Source organism: Pongo pygmaeus, chromosome 21 (assembly GCF_028885625.2).
Source record: "Pongo pygmaeus isolate AG05252 chromosome 21, NHGRI_mPonPyg2-v2.0_pri, whole genome shotgun sequence".
NCBI lineage: Eukaryota > Metazoa > Chordata > Mammalia > Primates > Hominidae > Pongo > Pongo pygmaeus.
Window position 1 is genome coordinate 13,533,003 of NC_072394.2, and position 21,918 is coordinate 13,554,920.

Here is a 21,918-nt window from a genome sequence, read left to right on the forward strand (position 1 = left end):
AGATAAAAATAAGATGGAGAGCTTCCAACAAGTGTAATATAATGCAATGATAGAATATTGGTGAATATTTGAGTGTTCACTGTAGAAGTCTTTCAACTTTGCAAAATATGCCTAAAAATTTTAAGAATAAGATGTTGGAAAAATTGTATTCAATTAAAAAACCATGGCAAGAGTGCACACTCATTACAAACAAAGCAGAATACATTAAGTAAAAGGTGAAAGTCCTTTCCTTCTCCTCTCACTGCATCTGATAACCAGGTGCAGGCACCTTGTCTGAGGCCCTCAGAGCAAGGGTAAACTCGGTGACATAGATTTGTTCCCATTCAGGGGATGGGGGTGGGTGACACTTCTTAATCCCATTCCCCCATTCTGTTTGACCCATCTGCCAGCCTGACACCTGTGAGTGAATACACCTGCCCAGGTGCTGGGTTGGCAGGTGGGAGACGGATTTGTAAACTTCAGAAAGAAAGCCCCCAGCCACATTTTGTTCCCAATGAGGAGGTTGGCAAAAAAGGGAAATGACCTTTTGTTATTGAAATGTAATGATAACAAAGCTCTCTAAAATGATGGGGTTTCCCCTTGTTGCCTTCCAAGGAGCAATGGAAGAAGCTGTGGGTACCTGTGGTGGGCACTTGTTGCTGTGTAACACCCTTTTCTTTCCTGTTGCCCCAACTCCAATTCTGTCCAAGGGACGGGGAGCCCTGCTCAGGGGTGTGAATCTTGACGGACATGTGATTCAGTCCTTGCCAATGAGACCAGTGGAGGCCTTGGGACCTTTTCTTTCTGGTAAGCAATAAGTCCAAGGAGAGGCCTTTTTGGTCCCTTTGGCTTGGGCTGCTGTCTTGTGAGGATGTGATGGAAGGAGCCATGGCAGCTCAGCAGCCATGAAGTGACAAGCTGGGGACAAAAGGCAACACATTGAGGACGGTAGAATGCAAGAGTGGACACAGCACAGAGGTCTTGGCTGACCTCTCTCCGAGCCATGGTGGAAAAACCCAATTTTCAGAGCTTGGATGGCCTGTTATAACCCCAGTTGCTGGCATGATGGTTCACTTTATGTGTCAACTTGACTGGGCCATGGGATCCCCAGACCAGAGGTAAAACATTATTTCAGAGAATGTCCATGGAAGCATTTCTAGAAGGAGGGGACAGCATTTGAATTGGTGGACTGAGTAAGGCAGATGGCCCTCCCCAATGTGGGAGGCATCATCCCATCTATTGAGGGTCTTAATGGGACAAAAAGTCAGGGGAAGGTGGAACTCAGCCTCTCTGCCAGGCCTGAGATGTGGATCTTCTCCTGCCTTTGGACATCTGGGGTCCTGGTCCAGGACTTACACCAACCCCCGCCGCCCCCCAGTCCAGGCCTTTGGACCTGGAATGAATTACACCCCCTGGCTGTGTCCCTTGTTTGCATGTGGGACTTCTTGACCTTCGAAACCATGTGACCCAGTTCCTATAATAACTCCTTTCATCTCTCTGTCTATATATATCATATTGGTTCTTTTTCTTTGGAGAACCCTGATTAATACAGCAGGGTCCCATCCCCAGTGTTTTTGATTCAGCAGATCTGGCATGGGGCCTGAGAATGTGCATTGCATTTCTAATGAATCCCTAGGTGGAGTTGATGCCACTGGCCTGGGGACCCCATTTTGGGACCACTGAATTGAACCATTATCAGTTTTTATGGTAGTGGTTGTTACTTGAAGCTAAAAGCATCCTGTTTAATAAAATGGTTTTGCAATTTTTTATTTTTAAATTTTAATTTAATTGTATTTCTTAGGGAACAGATCTCCCTGCCTCTCACATTCCTTTAAAGCATTTGAAGAATTCAGAAACAAAAAGCTACAAATCTGCCGGGACCAGATTTTTGGGTCTGAATGGCAACCGAAGGGGAAAGAATCTCAACAGGGCTGAGGAAGATTGTGTCCAGTTGCAGGGTGCGTGTTTTCCAGATGCCAATGGGGTGGCAGTCAAGGTATGAGAAGCAGCCTGCCATGGTGCAGGTAACAAGGCAGCGGTGTCTGTTGAGAATTTAAATAACAAAACTGACTAGACATTGTCTCTACTTTTATTATTTCTATTGGAGGACAATTCTAAACAATGTCATTGGGGAAGTGCTCCCTTGAGTCCTGGCATGTTTTGGATTTCTTATGTATGAGCTGTGGAACTGCGTTCCCCTTGGACACACTGTGGCAGGAGAATGACAGCCCCATTGGGGACCTGCCTGAATAATTTAGATGGGACAACGCTGTCCTTGAGGAAAATGAGATACGGGCAGTGGTGGGGCTCAGTTCTTTGTTGGCTGCTTATAGTGAACTTGCTGGGGAATTCCTGCCCTCCTCATTTTAAAATCTCTGTGCTGATGTTGTCCATACCTGGTGACCTCATGGCAAGAACATGGTTTTGGAAGACACTGGGCTTTGTTTAGCTGTTCAACGTTGATAACAGCAGCTCATCCATCTTTGCAAATGTACTTTGAAGCCTTTTTCATTCTTCTGCATCATTCCCAGAAAGAACGAAGTTTCCAGCAACTCCATATAACAGAGCTTTGCTTACACATAAGAGCAGTTTGATGTAGGAAAGGACACAGGCTCCAACTTGATGAAGCTCCCTATGGCCAAATCTGGGACAATTTAGCAAGGAAATAAACAATGATAATAGTAGATTATGACCCACAGAATAAACAAATACCCACAAATCCATGCTGAGATAAATAAATGATTGAACAAATAAAGAAATGGGAGAGAAGAGGGCACTTTTCCTTAGAGCAGAATTCCAGTTATTAAATCTCAAGGGAGTAAGAAGCATAGAAAATGACTGCTGGGCCTACGTCACACTGATTGCTGCAGGGATGGGCCATGGATGGATGCAACAAGAGTGGGCCAGAGAATGATGCAAAACAGGGCGTTTGCAAGGTCTCAAGGCACCTCCCCCAAAGATACTAATCACAGAGGGAAAAACAGTAACTCTGTAGTGCAGGAGCCTGAAGGAGCCACTTTAACCAAGTGATCAAGGACAACATCGGCAGAAATGGGAGATAACATCATGGATGCCTGCTATGGCGCAGTGGGAAGAGCACAGGTCACCTCTGTGGTATCCTTGTCCCAAATGCATAACCTCCACCTAACCAGGAGAAAGTATCAGGCAGTACTCAAAGGAGGGACATTTTTGGGAATAACTGGCCAGTATTCAAGTGTCAAAGTAATGATAGACAAAGACCGAAGAGCTGCCCCAGACTGCAAGGCACTAGGGAGACCTGAGACCAAATGGATATGGTCTCATATGGTCTGTAGATTAGTTAGAAGTCATGAACCAATGTGAATTTCTCAGATTAGATCACTGTACTGTGGTTACATAAGATGTTAGTTTTGGGGAAAGCTGGGAGCAGGTTAAACAGGTACTATTTTTGCAAACTTTTTATAAGGCTGAAATTATTTCAGAATAAAAGGTAAAGAAATAAACAGGTGGACTTTGGAGTCATTCTGCCTCTCTTCAAATCTGGCTACACTACTTACTAACTGTGTGATATTGGGCAAGTTACTTCATTTCTCCCCTCAATTTCCTTATTTGTAAAATGGGGATAAAAAGAGTACCTATCTGGGAGGCCGAGGTAGGTGGATCACTTTAGCCCAGGAGTTTGAGACCAACCTGGGCAACATGGTGAAACCCCGTTTCTACAAAAAATACAAAAATTAGCCAGGTGTGGTGGCGCACGCCTGTATTCCCAGCTACTTGGGAGACTGGGGTGGGAGGATCAAATGAGCCCAGGAGGCGGAGGCTGCAGTGAGCAGAGATCACGCCACTGTACTCCAGCCTGGGTGACAGAGCAAGACCTTGTCTCAAAAAAAAAAAAAGTTCCTATCATAGAGGGTTGTAATGAGAGTTAAATGTGTTAATACATGTGTAGTACTTAGAACTCTGCACCTTGGCCCAGAGTAAGGGCTATGCTATTATGTGTAATTATCAGAGGAGACTGGCAGCATCTGCTGATCTTAGGGACATTTAATCTCTCTGTGTGTGTCTCACTGTGCTTCCGGAAAGTTTCTGATGCAGGCCCCTGGACTGATTCCTTCTCCAATCAATTACTCTGGCCTAAAAGCATTTCCCTTTCTACCAGCAGCCAGATAAAGCCAAATTCAGCGCCAGGATCTGTAGTACTACCTTAAGTATTACCCACTTAATGGGACTTAAGTATTACCCAGTTTTAGAGGAATAAGAATAACTTCTGTCTCACGTAGGGTTTCACTGAGGAGATGTCTGCATTGGAAAGACAGAGCTCATGTCACTAAAGAAGCTTTTGGGGCCAGTTTCCCTTATCCCCATTGCAGCCTGCAGACCTTTTGGGCTTGCAGGACCAACATCCCTGATTGGTTTGGGAGGGGTGTGTGTGTGTGGATCTGCCTCACAATGGCCTGTCTGAACCCTTATCTGAGGTCACACGTTAGCATTTGTTTGGCCAATAAGACTGTAGCACACACACCAGCTTCAGTCCCCACTTGGCCTTACCTTTGATGTCACAATCTGACCTGTGGGTATTAATCTGGTCACAGCTGCTCACAGACCAGATGGCAAGGTCCAGGGGACTAGCACAGGAAGATGTGGAAGAGAAGTGACCATCAACCCAAGATCAAAGGAGAGGATGGACCTCCGGCGGGCCAGTTCGAGATTCTGGGTTCAGTTCCAGAACCTGCCATGCCGCATCCTCTAGAGCTGTCAGAATTTGAGAGCTTCCCAGTGTTTGAGGACATTAGGCTTCACATCAGGGAAGTGGGAGCTCAACTGGTCAAGAAAGTCAATGCCGTCTTTCAGCTGGACATCACCAAAGATGGGAAAACCATTTTGCGGTGGACCATTGATCTGAAGAATGGTTCTGGGGACATGTATCCGGGACCTGCCAGGCTCCCAGCAGACACTGTCTTTACAATCCCAGAGTCCGTCTTTATGGAGCTGGTTTTGGGCAAAATGAACCCGCAGAAGGCTTTCCTTGCCGGCAAGTTCAAAGTGAGTGGCAAGGTTCTGCTTAGCCAGAAGCTGGAAAGGGTTTTCAAAGACTGGGCTAAATTTTAAGCATGCAAAAATACCAAGGAAGAACTTCTCTTCGATGATAATGTCGAGTGGAAATCATGCTTAATCTGAAGATTAAAGTAAAAAGTATTCAATATTTTTACTCAAATTCTTCCTATTCCAGTTTAATTGATTTTCCTGCTGATGGGTAAATTTTCAGGGAGGGTTCTGAAGCAGTAAAAAGTGTTGTAGTGCATCAATTAGAATCTTTGTCTTTTTCTTTTCTTTTCTTTTCTTTTTTTTAGCTCAATTTATGCCCTTTATGCTCCATTTATGCCAGGGTAAGAGCCACGTGTAAAGAAATGGGTGATTATGATCATTGGAATTAAATACCCCAATGATTGTGTTCTTGAGACATTTTTCCTTTTCTAAAAAAGTTTGATGTTTTGGGGAAAGAAGCGATAACCATCATTGCGCAGGTGTGCATTCTGCATGGTAACTTGATTCCATGAGGAAACTTTACTATAAGACTGTGGGGTGCTAAGGGAATTGGGCCACAGGTCAGTGGGTGGAACCCAGGCAATAGAGGGGGTGGTGCTGTTGGTGTATTATAATTTCTGATGGTTTCAATTCCAAGAAACTTGAAGGGCTTGGGAGGTGTTCTAGGCCAGTGGTTCTTAACTGGAGCATGCATCAGAATCACCGGAAAGGTTGGTTAAAGTCTGGATTGCTGGGCTCCATCTCAGAGCTTCTACTCAGGAAATCTGGGCTGGAGAGAATGCACATTTCTAACAAGTTCCCAGGGGATGCTGATGGCATCACCCTTAGAGAATTCCAGCTCTGCTTCACTTCATGCCAAAGCTCTCAGTATTGACTGTAACTATTCTATTCTAGGCCAATGAGATGGTGCCATTAATTAAAGGATCTCCCAGAGACAGACCCCACAGCCCTCTGTGAGCCATTTATAAAGTATCCATGCTGTCAGGAGCTTGTGCATTGAACATTTTACAAAATCAGAGGGCAGCCTGGGAGATTTCCCTTCCGGAAGCTCCCTTCACATGTTGTCTGGGAGGATAGGATGAAGTCTGATGCAGCTGATGCAAACTCCTTGTGGATGAGGGTGTGTGTGTTCTTGGTTCACATGTGGTTTGTGTGTACCTTTAACTTGTGGGCTAAATATACACAGTGTGGACACTCTGAAACCTAGAGGAAAGTTTCATCACAACTGCCATGCTCAAACACCTACACAGTGTGGACACTCTGAAACCTGGGTGGAAGTTTCATCACAACTGCCATGCTCAAATACACGCCTACCAAATAATCCCACCATTCTGTTCTTGGGTATTTTGTTAAGAGAAAAGAAAGCATATGTACAAGCATAAAAGAAACACTCGCATGCCTGTGAATGTTCATGGCAGCTGTGTTGGGAGTAGTCCTAAACTGGAAACAAGCCACATGTTCATCAACAGGTGAATGGGTGGACAAATTGTGCGGTGTCATACCATGGAATATTACCTAGCCATGAAAAGGAAGAAATGATTGGCATACACGCAAACAACAATGTGGATAAATGGCAAAATAATTATGCTGAGTGAAAGAAGCCAGAGAAGACTGAGCACATACTATATGATTCGATTTATATTAAATACTAGAAAACGTAAACGTAGTGACAGAAAAAAAAAAGGCAGTGGTTGCCAAGAGACAGGAGCATAGAAAAATGAGGAAGGATGGGGGGATTATGACAAATGTCATGAGGACACTTGGGGGTAGTGGGTATATTCATTATCTTAATTGTGGTGATGTTTTCCCAAGTCAAAGCATCACCTTGTGCACTGCAATATAAACACATGCAGTTTATTATGTGTCATATAAGCTAATCAGGTTGTTTTTAAGAACCTGCCACCCTCCCTTAGAAATAAGGCTTTTGTGTGGCTGTGTTCCTGAAGAGGAAGGATCAGCAATTCTCCCCTTCTCTCAGAGAGATGAGCCCTCTCACCTCATCTTGGTCTAGTGTTCAGCTCCTGACTATTTGGATGGCTCTGCAGAGGACTTCCTCCATTTCATATTAGAGAAAGGCAGAGTGAGAACTTGTTGCTTTCAAAATATCATCCTGTCTGTGGGAAAGGAAGAGACCATTTGTCCTGAGAGTGCTCTACTCCACAGTTAGACATTGCTAAGGGGATGGGCACGGACTTAGTGCACATCCTGGCTTCTTCTCTCATGTGCGTCATTATAGGGGTGATCTGCATCTTGTCCCTGTCAGTGCCCCCAGCCTGTGAATGTCTCAGAGGCTTCCAATGGATTCTGAGCTCTGTTGTGAGCACTCAGCTCCACCGGCCCAGGCCACTCCCATTCAACCATGTTTCAGTGTCAGGCATGGGGCTGGCAGGTGTTTGGGGTGCCATTGTGCCACATTCCTTTTTTCTTTTTTCTTTTTGTGACGAAGCCTCACTCTTGTCCCCCAGGCTGGAGTGCAATGGAACGATATCCGCTTGCTGTAACCTCCGCCTCCCAGGTTCAAGCAATTCTCCTGCCTCAGCTTCCAGGCCCCTGCCACCATGCCTAGCTAATTTTTGTATTTTTAGTAGAGACAGGGTTTCACCATGTTGACCAGGCTGGTCTTGAACTCCTGACCTCAGCTGATCTGCCCACCTCAGCCTCCCAAAGTGCTGGGATTACAGGTGTGAGCCATTGTGCCCAGCTGTGCCACATTCCTTTTTAAGGGAAATGGCTCACCTAAGCCCCTACTACCTGGGAGTCCTGCTCATACCATGTGTTAATCATTTGGCCCTGAAATGGGGCTTGCTTAGAGACAGGAGAGTGGGCAGAGGGGTTATGCAGGCTCATGCCTGGGCTGGCATCTGACCTATGACCTATTCTGACTTGGGACAAAAAAAATGACCTGAGCTAACTCGATTCCTTTCTCAAGAATTTGGAACTGGGAAAGTGAGAGCCTGAGCTACAAGCAAGCAGCAAGAATGGAATCGGAGAGGCTGGGATGCAAGGGGTGAGGAAGGGGCTTTGAGGAAGGGCAGCCATGGGGCAGGGGCTGGAGAGATGGAGGGTCCGGAACCTGAAGTAGGGAGAGAAAGGTGGTCAACAAGTGAGGAGTGGGAAGCCCAGGCCTCAGAAACGTGACCGCAAACCCCTCTCAATCTCAAGAAAACGTTCGATGCTGGATACCACGTGAAGCTGCTGGAAGGACTCAGATTCTGGAACCAGAAGCGGAATTTTGAGCCCAGCATCACCATTTTACACCTGCCTGACCACAGGTAGGTACTGAACCGCCTCTTGCCCAAGCTTCCTCATCTGCAAACGGGACCAGGAGCCCTCGTGACAGTGGATTGCTGGGGAGCCCTCATTCAGGCGGCCCAACAGAGCCCCTGGCTGGAAGTGGGCTTCCCGTGCATGTGAGTCCCTTTCTCCGCTGGGTAAGAGGAAGGGCAGGCACTTAGGCTGGCTCCCCACTGCCTCTAGGGACTTTCCTGCTTTTTCTTCTACACTCGGCTGGTGCCCTAGAAGGTCACAAGTGGCTCAAAACACACATCTGTGTTTTGTTTGGTCTATACAAGGTGGGCCAACATAGTGTTAGTAAAGTTTGAATTAGGACATTGTATATAAAAAATTGGATTTCTGTATTCTCTTTAAAAATTGGGTCATTTGGATACACTGAGCCTGTATCCTGCCAGGCAACAGCTGCGGGTGTGGAGCGGATGGGCTCTCCAGACAGACCCAGGCCCCACTCCTCCCCGCTCGGCCTCCCTGGCTCCGAGGCTGAGTGTTGGTGGCTGCAGTTTCCTTGGGCTGGGCCAGCCTTGCAGGGCCCCTGTGGATATTTGTGCTCACGACCGTGGCTCCCTACCATACATGGTCTTACTCTTTGCCTGTCAGTGTCAGATTACCACACATTAAGTGGCTTAAAACAACACCCATTCATTAACTCATAGCTTCTGGAAGCCAGAAGTCCAGGCAGGCTGGGCTGTCGTCTCAGCTCCCATGGCTGACCTTAAGGTGTTGGCCACTCTGGGCTCTTCTCTGGGGGCTTGAGGGGAGAATCTTCTCCAAGCACATTCAGGTTGTGGCAGAATTCACCTTCTTGTGGTGATAGGACTGTTTCCTATCAGCTGGGAATGCTCTCAGCAACTTGAGGCTGGCCACATGGCTCCTCCGTCTGCAAAGCCAGCAACGGTGTGTCGAGCCCTTCTCAGGCTTTGAATCTCTCTGAATTCTTCTGTCTTTATCTTCTGCCTCTTCATGAAAGGACTCATGTGATTATACTGGGCCACTCATAATTCATAGTAAGCTCCCTATCTTAACGTGAATTTATTAGTAACCTTAATTATGTCTGCAAAATTCCTTCTGCCATGAGAAGTAATGCTGTGAAGTGAATGTGTCACCCCAGATTCATATGTCAAAACCTTGAACCCCAATGTGATGGTATTTGGAGGTGGTGCCTTTGGGAAGTAATTTGGGTTAGATGAGGTCACAAGAGTGGTTCCCCCATGATAAGATTAGTGTCTGTATTAGTCTGTTGTCACATTGCTATATGAAAAACCTGAGGCTGGGTAATTTATAAAGAAAGAGGTTTAATTGGCTCATGGTTCTTCAGGCTGTATAGGAAGCATGATGCTGCCATCTGCTCGGCTTCTGAGGAGGTCTCAGGAAACTACAATCATGGCAGAAGGTAAAGGGGGAGTAGCACTTCACATGGCCAAAGAAGGAGCAAGGATTGGGCAGGGGAGGTTCTACACACTTTAAAACAACCAGATCTTGTGAGAGCTCCATCAAAACAACAGCACCAAGGGGATGGCGCTAAGCCATTTGTGAAGGAGCCACTCCCATGACACAATCACCTCCCACCTGGCCCCACCTCCAACACTGGGGATTCCAGTTTGACATGAGATTTGGTGAGAACACAGAACCAAACCATATCAGTGTTTTTATAAGAGGAAGAGACCAGAGCGCTCGTTCTCTCTCTCTTTTTCTTTCTTTCTCTTTTTCTTTCTTTCTTTCTTTCTTTTCTTTCTTTCTTTCTTTTCTTTCTCTCTTTCTCTCTCTCTCCTTTATTTCTTTCTTTCTTTTCTTTCTTTTTCTCTTTCTCTCTCTCTTTCTTTCTTTTCTTTTCTCTTTCTTTCTTTCTTTCCTTTCTTTCTTTCTTTCTTTCTTTCTTTCTTTCTTTCTTTCTTCTTTCTTTCTTTCTTTCTTTCTTTCTTTCTTTCTTTCTTTCTTTCTGTTTCTCTCTCTCTCTCTCTCTCCATTCCCCCCTCTCTCTTTCTTATTCTCTCTGCCAATGAGGATGTAGCAAGTAGGTGAACATCTGTACACCAGGAAGAGGGCCTTCACCAGACTGGCACCCTGATCTTGGACTTACCAGCTTCCAATGATAAGAAATAAAAGTCTGTTGTTTAAGCTGCCTGTCTATGATACTTTGTGATAGAGCCCACACTAAGACAAATAATGTATTCATGGGTGTGATATCTCATCCTAGCCACAGTCCTGAAGACTGAGGTGTAGGATCTTCTTGGAGGCCATAATCCTACCAACTCCCCTGCCTCCACCATCTACATTCCATGCATGTTCTCAAGGTCATCCTCCAGGAAACTGCCCTGATTGAGCTGTTGTCTTTCTCTCCCACAATTTGTATACCTCTCCTTTTTCCAGCTCTGTGTTCTGCCTTTGTATGGGTGTGGTCCTATGTGGGCCACACAAATGCCCTGGCTTATCTGGGACATTCCCAGTTTGCCCCCAGAGATCCCACCTCTTTTGTCTCTGAACAGGGTTAGATGTGCACTGTGCCCTAGGAAGGATGGAGCAAATGGCTCACGGCCCCTGTGGGAGTCTCAGTGAGGTGCGCCTGGCTGCATGGAGACCAGACTGAGATTCTGGATCCTAGGGCAACTCTTAGGGACCTCACGATTTTGCAGGTAATTTTTTCCATTCTCCAAACAAGAAACAGGGAAGTAGGACTGTCTCAGCTCCTATGGGTGGATCTGTTCACATGTGTTTTAGCACAAGTTCCAGGACAGCACCACCAAAGAGGGCAAGGTTTTTATTCTGGAGGTTTTAAGTTAGGGAAGATCTTGGATTTTTAGCTGTAACTTGCCAGTTTCTTCTGTTCACTCACTGACTGAGCAATTAATCTATTTGCCTAAAAAATATTTTTTGAGCACTCGTGATGTCTTAGGAGTTAATTACTTTTGGCAGGGCTGATAGTAAGCTGGGATATATGAGGCCAGAATTGGTTCCGATTGGTCAAACACCATTCTGGTTTTCAGTAACCCGTTCTGATGGGTTTTTTTTCCTTTGCCATATGGTTATGAAACATTCTGGAAATCACTCCTGGTTTGAGGAGTTGGTGGCAAGCAAGCTGAGGTTTCTTTTCTCCTGGAGCTTGTATTTCCAGATGGGGGTTGTGGGTGGGTTGTGGGGAGACAAGCAATAGACAGCAAACAAATAACCAGAGAAGACACTTGAGAAAGGAAGGGAATGTGGCTTCGGGGGCCTGGGTGGCCAGGGAAGGCCTCTCTGAGAAGGGGCTTCTTGAACTTCACACTCTAGTGGCAGGCCCTGGGGCAAAGATGCAACTGCCAGCTGTGGATTTGTGTGGTGATTCCAGGAAATATCCCCTCGGGAGTGGGGCAGTGGGACAGGGAAGGAAGGAAGGTGATACAGGGCATATTATTGAGCAGGTCATTGTTGAGGGGCTCAACCCCACAGAGCAGTTCAGGGAGACAGGATAGAACACCCCTCAGCATTGTCCAGCCCAAGGAAAGAGGGAGTTGCAGAATTTTTGAACTAATCCCCATCAGTCTTTGGTTGAGGGCTTGTGATGATAAATACTGAGCGTCAACTTGATTGGATTGAGGGATACAAAGTATTAATCCTGGGTGTGTCTGTGTGGGTGTTGCTAAAAGAGATTAACATTTGAGTCAGTGGGCTGGGGAAGGCAGATCCACTCTTCATCTGGTGAGAATAATCTAATCAGCTTCCAGCGAATATAAAGCAGACAGAAAAACGTGAAAAGGAGGGACAGGCCTAGCCTCCCAGGCTACATCTTTCTCCCGTGTTGGATGCTTCCTGCCCTCGAACATCAGACTCCAGGTTCTTCAGTTTTGGGACTGGGACTGGCTATCCTTGCTTTGCAGCTTGCAGACAGCCTATTGTGGGACCTTGTAATCATGTAAGTTAATACTTAGTAAACTCCTAGGATACTTAGTAAACTAATAGGATATGTATATATATATACATATCCTATTAGTTCTGTCCCTCTAAGAGAACCCTGACTAATACAGGGCTGCTCCTGGGACAGGGGTTTTTGATTCCCTGGGTCTGGGCATTTGAGAGAAAGCCCTCCAGCAGTTGGAAGTCAGGTGCAGCAGACTCTGATGATGAGGTCCAGAGAAGGATCAGAGCAAGTGCTGAGTCCTGGCGATCTCCAGCAGCGCTTGCATTTGAAGGGGCACCAGGACAAGGCAGTTAGAACTCGAACTCTGGAAGCAGACTGCCTGGGGCTGGATCTTGCCTCATTGGGCAAGTTGCTTTTATTTACTTTATTGTTTTATTTATTTTTATTTTATTTTGAGATAGAGTCTTGCTCTGTCACCCAGGCTGGAGTGCAGTGGCACAATCTCGACTCACTGCCACCTCTGCCTCCAGGGTTCAAGCGATTCTCCTGCCTCAGCCTTCTAAAGGACTACAGGTGTGCACCACCACACCCAGATAATTTTTGTATTTTTAGTAGAGACTGGGTTTTGCCATGTTGGCCAGGGTGGTCCCGAACTCCTGACTTCAGGTGATCTACCCGCCTTGGCTCCCAAAGTGCTGGGATTATAGGCGTGAGCCACCGCACCCGGCCTATTTACTTATTTTTTAATGCATTTTTAAAATTGAAGAATAACATACATATGAAGAAGTCTACACATTCTAAGTGTGCAGCTAACAAACTTCCCCAAAGGGAATACACCCGTGTAACCAACACAACATCTGGCTCAAGAAATAGGGCATGACTGGCACCCCAGGAATCCTCACTCACACCCCCTTCTAGTTACTATTGCCTCCAGGATAACCACTATTTTGACTCTAATGCCATAGACTTTAGTTTTGCCTACTTTTGTGCTTTATATAAATGGGACCATGCAGTGCACACTCTGCTGTGTCTGGTGCCTTCCATTCAGAATTCTGTGTCTGAGATCCATCCACACTGTTGTGCACAGTTACTGCTTGTTTGTTTTATTGCTGAGTGGTTTTCCATTGTATTTGATTGTTTCCAGTTTAGGGTGATTTTAAATAGCGTTGCTGTGAGCCCTCTTGTATATCAATGGGAACAGAAGTCTCATTTTGCCACTTAATATTAGTTAGTGTCTTATCCCAGTTTGCAGTGGCAGCTACAGTGTGGTGTTTTGCACACAGCTGGTGCTTTATAAATGTTTGTGGCATGAATGGAGAGGCAGGGCAAGTCCAGAGGTAGAGGAACAGGCCTTGCTGGGATTTGGTGTCTGGTTCACTGGCCTCTGACCTCCTCCATGATCCTAGACTTTGGGCCCCACTTGCTGGGTTTCAGAGGGAAACTGACAGCCACAGGGCAGAGGAGACAAAAAGGAAGTCTCCCAGGTGTGCCATTAACATGCGCAGCGCTTAACCATGTTGGGAACTACCTGCAGATAACAGCTGAGAATCCTCATTGACTTTTCTTTGAAGGAAAAAAGATTCTTCCAGACCTGTAACTAGGCTAATCACAAGAAACATCTGTGACCTCCTAAAAATATCTGCTTGGTACCATTTTGTAGAGCATAATATTTATATAGCCCAGCAATGTAATTAAATTGATGTTTAGTTAACTCTTGGAAACAGCTGAAGGCTCCCAAAGCGCAGGATGAGATCTGCAGGCAGCCCTGGAGTGGGCTGGAAAGGGGCCCTGGGAGGTGTTCCCGCAGGCTCTTGGTGGGGGGTCCTGGAGTGGCCACAGAGACTGGGGGGGCCTGAGGAACTGAGGAACATGCTGTGTTGAGGGACTGCATGGCTCACTCCGGGGCAGTTGGATTATAGCTCTTTCTATATTTCTGTCCAGCAGTCTCTGGAGCGTCATTTCCTGCTGAGGAAAGGTTTTTTCTTAAAGGACTAATCAGAAAGTGCTCTGTCTCAAAGCGCCTTTGCTGTTGTTTTGTAGCCTGAGGAGATGAAGTGGGGTAATGGTGGGTTTTTCTGGAGGGTTTCATGCTTGTTCCTGGAGAACTGCTAGTATTGGTGGGGATCTCAACTGGCAGGGAGTGGAGTCTGTGCTTTCTCTTACTCCTCATCAATAAAGAAAAGAGCAAAGCTGAAGCGAGTTTTTTCTTTTTTGGAAAAAAAAAAATCAACTTTTATTTTAGATTCAGATGTGCAGATTTGTTACCTGGGCATATTGCATGATGCTGAGGCTTGTGGATGACTGATCCCGTCCCCAAGTACTAAGCATAGTTTTTAGGCAAAGGGGCTCCATAGCTTTTCAGCTGGGCAAGTTTCTCACTGGAGCCCCCCGAGGCCTGCAAAGCAGGACTGGAGCCTACTGTGGGCAGGGCCTGGTGTGGGGTCTCCTCTGAAGCCTTGAGATGCCATAAAAACATCAGGCCTTTACAGGGGTGCCTCCAGAGTGCGGTTAGGGGTGGGATTCAGAAGGGCTTCCGGGGAGCTTGAGAAGTATGGAGTTGAGAAGGCAGTCCAGGGACAGTACCCTTGTTTTGGCCATCCTCTTTTTTTGGAATTCTGCTCTTTGCATGAGGAAAAGGGAAAACCCATTGATGTTTTGAGCCCATAAGCATTTCTTTATTCATTCATTCTGTGATAATTACCAAGCAACTACTACCTAATATACCTTCTCGGCCCTGTGCTGAGAATACAGGATGCAAGGCTGAGCAAAATGGACACCTCCTGATATGGTTTGCCTGTGTCCCCACCCAAATCTCATCTTGAATTGTAGTTCCCATAATCCCCACGTGTGGTGGGAGGGACCTCGTGAGAGGTAACTGAATCGTGAGGGTGGGTTCGCCCATGCTGTTCTCATGATAGTGAGTAAGTTCTCATGAGATCTGATGGTTTTGTAAGGGGCTTCCTCCTTCACTCGGCTCTCATTCTTCTCCTTCGTGCTGCCATGTGAAGATGGACATGTTTACTGTCCCTTCTGCCATTGTTTTGTTTCCTGAGGCCTTGCCAGCCCTGTGAAACTGTGAGTCAATTAAACCTCTTTCCTTTTTAAATTACTCAGTCTCAGGCAGTTCTTTCTAGCAGCGTGAGAATGGAGTAATACACCTCCGATCCTCAGGGAACTCCCAGTGTGGTGCCTTGCTACACACACAGTGAGGGCTCAGGAGGGAAAGCTGAGGGGCTCTTCATAGACTTGGTAGGGGCTTAGGACAGACTTCCTGAGGAACAAGATCAGAGGAATGAGTGAGAGGTCCCTGAGATAGGGCAGAGATGAGGCTGTTCCAGGCAGAAGAAACATCATGTGCAAATGCCCTGTGGCTCACAGAGCACGGTGAGTTCCAGGAACAGAACAAGACCAGTGAAGATGGAGAATGGGGGTCAGTGGCAGAAGGTTGGAGCCTGGGGCCCAGCTTTGTAGACTGAAGCCAGAACTCTGGTAGTCATCCTTAGATGATCTGAGACCTGGAACCACCTGCTATGGTGTGGACTCCATGCTGGCCTTATTTTATTCTGGAAAAGAAAGTTGGGGTGGGCAATGGCACCCTTAAGGCTGGAGTTGCCAGAAAGATTTAGGTTTTCTCCCCATCTTGAAAATTGTAACCCCAGACTCCTCCAAGCCCTGATGATGACCATGAAGATGGAGGTGGCTCTATGACATCAATGAAGGGACAGTGAACAAGGACCTAAACCCAAACCCAGCTCCATGAAATTGAGGGCTTCATCTCAGTGTCTGTCTAAGCCACAGCCTAATAGGTCCTTAAACAGACTCAAAGGGAGAAATGGCCGAGGGAAGAAGGAAAGCCACCACTTGCATTTCCCAGTGGCGCCGCCTTTTATTCCAAGTCTAAGGTTATCCCAAGGCCACACATATGTGGACAGGGGATGGTGTGCTTGGGTGGGCTGGTGGTGTGGCGCCATGGGAAGTGGTTTGGAAGATGAGAGAACATGGTGCCCAGATCCACAATGCCATCCTTACCTCTCCAATGGGCTCTTGTGGGACCCCTCCACAATGTAGGGATAACTCCAGATGGTCTCTGTTTCCCTTGGATATTTATAATCCTAAAAACAGATCAGTATTTAAAAGCTAATGAAGAAAAGGAAAGTTAGCTCAGCGATAACAATAAAAGGTGGTGTTTTGGGCACATTTGTCTATGTTCCTGGCATTGCATTCAGGGCTTAACAAGTATCATCTTATTTCTTGTCACCACTACTTCTGAAATTAGCTCCATTTCCACTGGGAGGATGAAAACCTGCTGAGGTTTTGGCCTTAGAAAGGTGGTGGTGCTTCCCCCTACTTCCAAACCATGTAATTAAAAATCTAAAAAATAAAACTATGCTAAACCATAAATCAAGTGCAAGATAGATTAACCAAGTTCTGGGCGTTTCTTCACAATGACTAGTTTGATGTGTATTTTGAAACATTATTGTACATAATTGTGGTTATTTTTATGTAAATTTGAATTATATGATTCTGAAATAGTTTAAAATAAAAATAAAGTCTCACTTTACAACCCAAATATGAAATAGAATACCAAGAGATTAAAGAGAGTTGGGAATCTCAGAATTTCAAGGGCCTTAAGATAGACTGGTTTGTGAGCTTTGTTGAAACTTGTCCAAGATGGGGCCGCTCTCAGCTGGTAAAAGGGAGACCCATCACGCTTTGTGTTGTTACTATGGAAAGGTTGGTCTGGACTTCAGTGAGCTGGGATTTACATGAGGTCTTCAGGAAAGTATCTCTCTAATAAATAAAACTGCCATATAGCAAATTATGTTGGAAAAAAAATCCCTCAGTGCCTTTGAATTGTGTGTGGCCACAGTAGGTACTTTCTCTACCTACTGGGTCACTTAGGGGAAGAGAAGTTAAGTGACTTGCATAACAGCACAAGGTCATGGTGGAGCTGAGGTTTGGAAATGGGTCTGCTTGGTTCCAGGTGTCTTGTTGAGAGAGATCTAGTGTTCCTGACCTCCTCTTTAAATTACTAAAAAAAAAAAAAAAAAAAAAAAAAAAATCAAAGAGCTAGACAGGGCTTTGAAACTCATTTAATCCAGGGCATGCGTTTTAGAGATGAATGAACTCAAATCCAGAGAAGAAAAACTGAATGACGCAAAACCATGGTTACTGTGCTTTGGTTGGCTTCACCAGTTTTCCAGGGAAGCTCTTGAAAGAGGCCTGAACTCTACTTCAAGCTGGTTCTTAGCCTTGCTGTGTGGTCACCAGGAGGCTACTTGCCCTTTCTTGGTTCAAGCCCCCGCCTCTCAGGGAATCAGGTGGGTTGGATTAGGTGTACTCTCACATTCCTTCAAGCTTGAAAGCTCTCTGTCTCTGATTCCAGCCTCTTCTCATTGATTGAGTTACTTCCCATTGTCTGTTGGGGATAAAACTGGGGTCGTGGTAAGGGGAGGCCCCATAAGAAATGGGGTGGCATAAATGAACCAAGAATGTAGAGGCAATAATTTTTCCAAGGAAAATTTATTTAGTAAAGAGAAAATAAAATTTCTTTCCTTTTTTATTTTAAAGAAATAGCTAGTATTGGAGTTCAAGATGACTGACCAGTGTACAATGAATTTCCATTTTTCTTTATTACAAAGAATCATTCAGAGATGCTCTCCCATTTTCACACCCACATAACACATAAAGCTCAACACACACTTGCACACACATGCACATCAAACATGCCCTGTCAATCAAGCATCATAATGAGCTGAATTAATGAGTTGTTCAAGGCAGACAGCTCTGGGCAGGACTTGGTTATGGCTTTGGTGGGAGTCTCTTTGGAGAAGTCCATTTGGTGGGGTGCATAGGCACAGAACCTTGAAAAACTTTCTGAGATGTCACTGACCAGCTTGGCCGGTATCTTAAATTGTCTCCTGTTTATATTTTCTTCATCTTGAACAACTCTGTGACATATGATTAGTTATAAGTTTTCTCATATCTCCCAATATTTTCTCTGAAGTTAGATTCCAATGTCTTTTTTGAGTGGCAGTGTCCAAATTACTTAGAGCCACAACAACACTGAGTCACAAGCTATCTCAAAACTCTGCAATAAGTTGTGCTAAGGCACAGCACTGAATTATACTCATGGACCTGCGGTCTGACTGAGGATCTGCTAATTCAGGCTGGCTGGGCCCTGCCCCTCCAGTCTCTTATCTCCTTTCCCTCCGTGCTATGGTTTGAATGTGTCCCTCAAATTTCATGTGTTGGATACTCAATCCCCAATGTGGCAGTATTGAGAGGTGGGGCCTTTAAGAGGTGATTGGGTCATGAAGGCTCTTCTCTTTACAAATAGATTAACTCATTCATGGGTTAAGAATTAATGAATTGATGGGTTTTTGTAGAAGTGGAACTGGTGGCTTTATAAGCAGAGGAAGAGAGGCCCGAGCTAGCGTGCTCAGTTCCCTCGCCACGTAATGTCCTGCACAGTCTCAAGACTCTTCAGAGAGTCCCCACTGGCAAGAAGGATTTCACCAGATGTGACCCCTGAACCTTGGACTTCCCAGCCTCCAGAACTGTAAGACATACATTTCACTTCTTATAAATTACCCTGTTTCAGATATTCTGTTATAAGCAACAGAAAATGAACTGAGACACTCCCCTTTAGACCTGTGGCATGGTCCGGGCACATTTTCCCCATGGTGATGGCAGAGGGGAAACACATCATTGGGCTAACATCCCACAGGCCAGAGCAAGAGACATGGCCAAACTCAGAAGCAGGAAGTACAGCATTAAAATGCACATCAGAAGTGAAGGAAGAGAGTGGAAATGTGAAGACAGTCATCGTGGTCAATACCCACTCTGACAAACTTATCAGTTGTGGTGGTTTTAAACATTTGCAAATTCTTTGTTACTCCTCCCATCAAGAGGTGGGATCCAGGTCCCCTCCCTCTGAGCTGGGGTGGGCCATTGTGGCTGCCTCGATGAACACAATGTGGCAGAGGTGATACTGCATGACTTTCTAGGCTTCTGCTGGTTTCTTGCAGACTTCTGCCCCTCGTGAGAAGTTCTGACACCCCAAGGTCCCCATGTGGGGAGACCAGACAGAGATGCTCGGGGATGCCTGGATTCCCAGCGAGGAATCTCTGGAGAGGGCCGCAGACACTGCATGTCTCTGCAAACACATGGGAGTCCCTGAGCAAGAACTGCCCAGTGGAGCCCAGTTAACCCCCAGATCCATGAGCAAATCATCGTTCCGGTTTTATGCCACTGTTTTGGGGTGGCTCATTATGCAGTATTAGATAACTGGAAAATCAAGGCTACAGTTTCTAGCAAGGAATGGTGCATGGGGTGAATTGTAGCTCCCCCACTTGCCACCTGGTTGTAACCTTGGATAAGTGCTCTGATGTCCCTGAATCTCAGCTTTTTCATCTGTAAAAATGGGGATCGTGTTCCCTGCCTCCTATGATTGCTGCCAGATTAAACACCTAGCACAGGGCCTGGATGGTGGCAGGTGCTCAGTCAATATTGATGGAGTAAATAACTGCTTACTGCTCAATGGGGCTCATAGGGTGAATTCTGGCTGGGTAGAGCTCGGAGGCCAAAAAATGGGCAGATGGGATGACTGAAACAGTGCTGTGGTTCAGCCTAGGCTACAAATTATGGCCGTTAGAGGCTGTTTGTGTGTGTGTGTGTGTTTGTGTGTGTGTGTGTGTTTGTGTGTGTGTGTGTGTGTGTGAATGCTTTCAAATCTTCCTTTAATAAGGAAGTGGAGATTTTTTTTTTTTTTTTTTGCCCTGTTGCCCAGCCTGGAGTGCAATGGCGTGATCTTGGCTCACTGCCACCTCCGCCTCCCAGGTTCAAGCAATTCTCCTGCCTCAGCCTCCCGAGTTGGAATTACAGGCACCCACCACCACACCTGGCTAATTTTTGTATTTTTAGTAGAGACGGGTTTCGCCATGTTGGCCAGGCTAGTCTCGAGCTCCTGGCCTCAGTGATCCGCCTGCTTTGGCCTCCCAAAGTGCTGGGATTACAGGCATGAGCCACCGTGCCTAGCCCCTTTTGCAGTCTTGATTGATGTGTGCGAAACCCATTTCCTGGAGCTCTCAGGGGAACACTTTTTTTGTGTGCAGATCCCTATTTCATGAAGTTGCAGGGACATAGAATATATAATTTGTTTGGGGCATTGCTTTGAGCAGGCTGATAAAAGTGGAAGCTAAAAAATTAATGTAGTCTCCTCCCTCAGATCCTGTAGCCAGCCTGTTTGGGTTTCTTCCCCATCTCTGCAACCTGAAGGGAAGGATCTTCCTTTTTTTGCCCCATACGATCCACAGGAAGGATCTTCCTTTTAACACACTTGACAAATAACACCCATAAACGCAGAAGGTGCACGCATCCTGTGTTCATCTTGATGAAGTTTCATAAACTACAGGCACCCGTATTTTCATAAACCAACTTCCAGATCCAGAAACAGAATCCCTTCCAGCACCCCAGATGTCCCTTCTCCTCTTTCTTGTCCCTACTTAGTCCCCCAACCCAGGGAAACCACAATTCTGACTTAAAAATAACATTGTTTAGTTTCCCCAGTTTTTGCTGTTCCCATAAACAAAATCATGCACTCTGATTTTGTGTCTGGATTCCTCGGTTCCACACTGTCTCTGTAACACTCACGCATTTGTTGCACATCTTTTGGCTCATTCATCCTCTTAGTTGTATCATATGTTATTTTATGAACATACCACAATTTATTTATCTGTTCTACTGTTGATGGGTAGTTTCCAGATTTGTGTCCCATCTACCTATCTCTCCAGAATGAAACTTATCTAACTTACCTCCCCAGCATGTGGCTTAAATACCTGGAACATTTGCTTGGAACATGAAGGAAGGAAGGCAGGTTCTTTATAAATTCAAATCCATCCTGTCTGGTTGCCCACACTATGCTGAGTGTCCTCACTGGCTGCTCCAGCCTCTCCCACCCAAATGGCCAGACTTCAAGGAGTGGGGGGTGAGAACCCTCTCCCTTGTCTGTTCCAATGGCCAGTGCCTGAAATCTCACCTCAGGAGGGCCCTTCCTTTCCCACTGTTAAAATACAACACCCCGGCCGGGCGCCGTGGCTCACGCCTGTAATCCCAGCATTTTGGGAGGCTGAGGCGGGCGGATCACGAGGTCAGGAGATCAAGATCATCCTGGCTAACACGGTGAAACCCTGTCTCTACTAAAAACACAAAAAATTAGCCGGGCGTGGTGACGGGCGCCTGTAGTCCCAGCTACTCCGGAGGCTGAGGCAGGAGAATGGCGTGAACCCAGGAGGCGGAGCTTGCAGTGAGCCGAGATCGCGCCACCGCACTCCAGCCTGGGCCACAGAGCGAGACTCCGTCTCAAAAAGAAAAAGAGGAAATACAACACCCCCTCCACCCAGAAGGCATGTTCTCCAAAGTGAGCCTTCTATGTCACTTGTCCCGAAAGAGAAGAAAAGAACAAGACTTCCTGATAACTGATCTGGGCCAGGAATGCAGTAGCACTTGATGTCTGAGGGAAGCGGTTTTTCATTGAAGAGGGGAGGAAGAGGAACGTGCCCCAAAGCAAGGTGGGGACTTTGACTACAAACTCAGTGGGGCTCCGCTTTCTGCCTGTCGCTGGCTCGTTTTATTGGGCACTGAGATTGAAGCAGGAGATTAGATTTGGGACCTTTAACTCAACCTAATCCTAAATGCACCTTTATTTTATGTCTCACTGAGGAAGAACTAACATTGCAATGGAAAACTATGGCATCCTGCTTTCTTTAGAATTTTATTTTCAACTT

The 21,918-nt window shown here is 46.0% G+C and overlaps 1 protein-coding gene and 1 long non-coding RNA gene across 2 annotated transcripts; one reads left to right on the plus strand and one right to left on the minus strand.

Moving 5' to 3' along the window:
• Nucleotides 1-132: 132 nt before the first annotated feature.
• LOC129022059 (uncharacterized) lies at nt 133-21,131 on the minus strand. Its single transcript, XR_008496207.1, has 3 exons — nt 20,947-21,131; nt 16,160-16,242; nt 133-897 (listed from the first exon to the last, which is right to left on the minus strand). It is a non-coding gene; the product is annotated as an uncharacterized LOC129022059 (long non-coding RNA).
• On the plus strand, nt 4,553-5,173 carry SCP2D1 (SCP2 sterol binding domain containing 1). Its single transcript, XM_054468181.2, has one exon. It carries the CDS (start codon nt 4,597-4,599, stop codon nt 5,065-5,067), a length of 471 nt encoding a protein of 156 aa, XP_054324156.1. The 5' UTR covers nt 4,553-4,596; the 3' UTR covers nt 5,068-5,173.
• Nucleotides 21,132-21,918: the final 787 nt, after the last annotated feature.

Excerpts from the sequence above, each read along its gene's own strand:
- SCP2D1 (XM_054468181.2), top strand. The coding sequence starts at position 4,597 with ATGTGGAAGAGAAGTGACCATCAACCCAAGATCAAAGGAGAGGATGGA.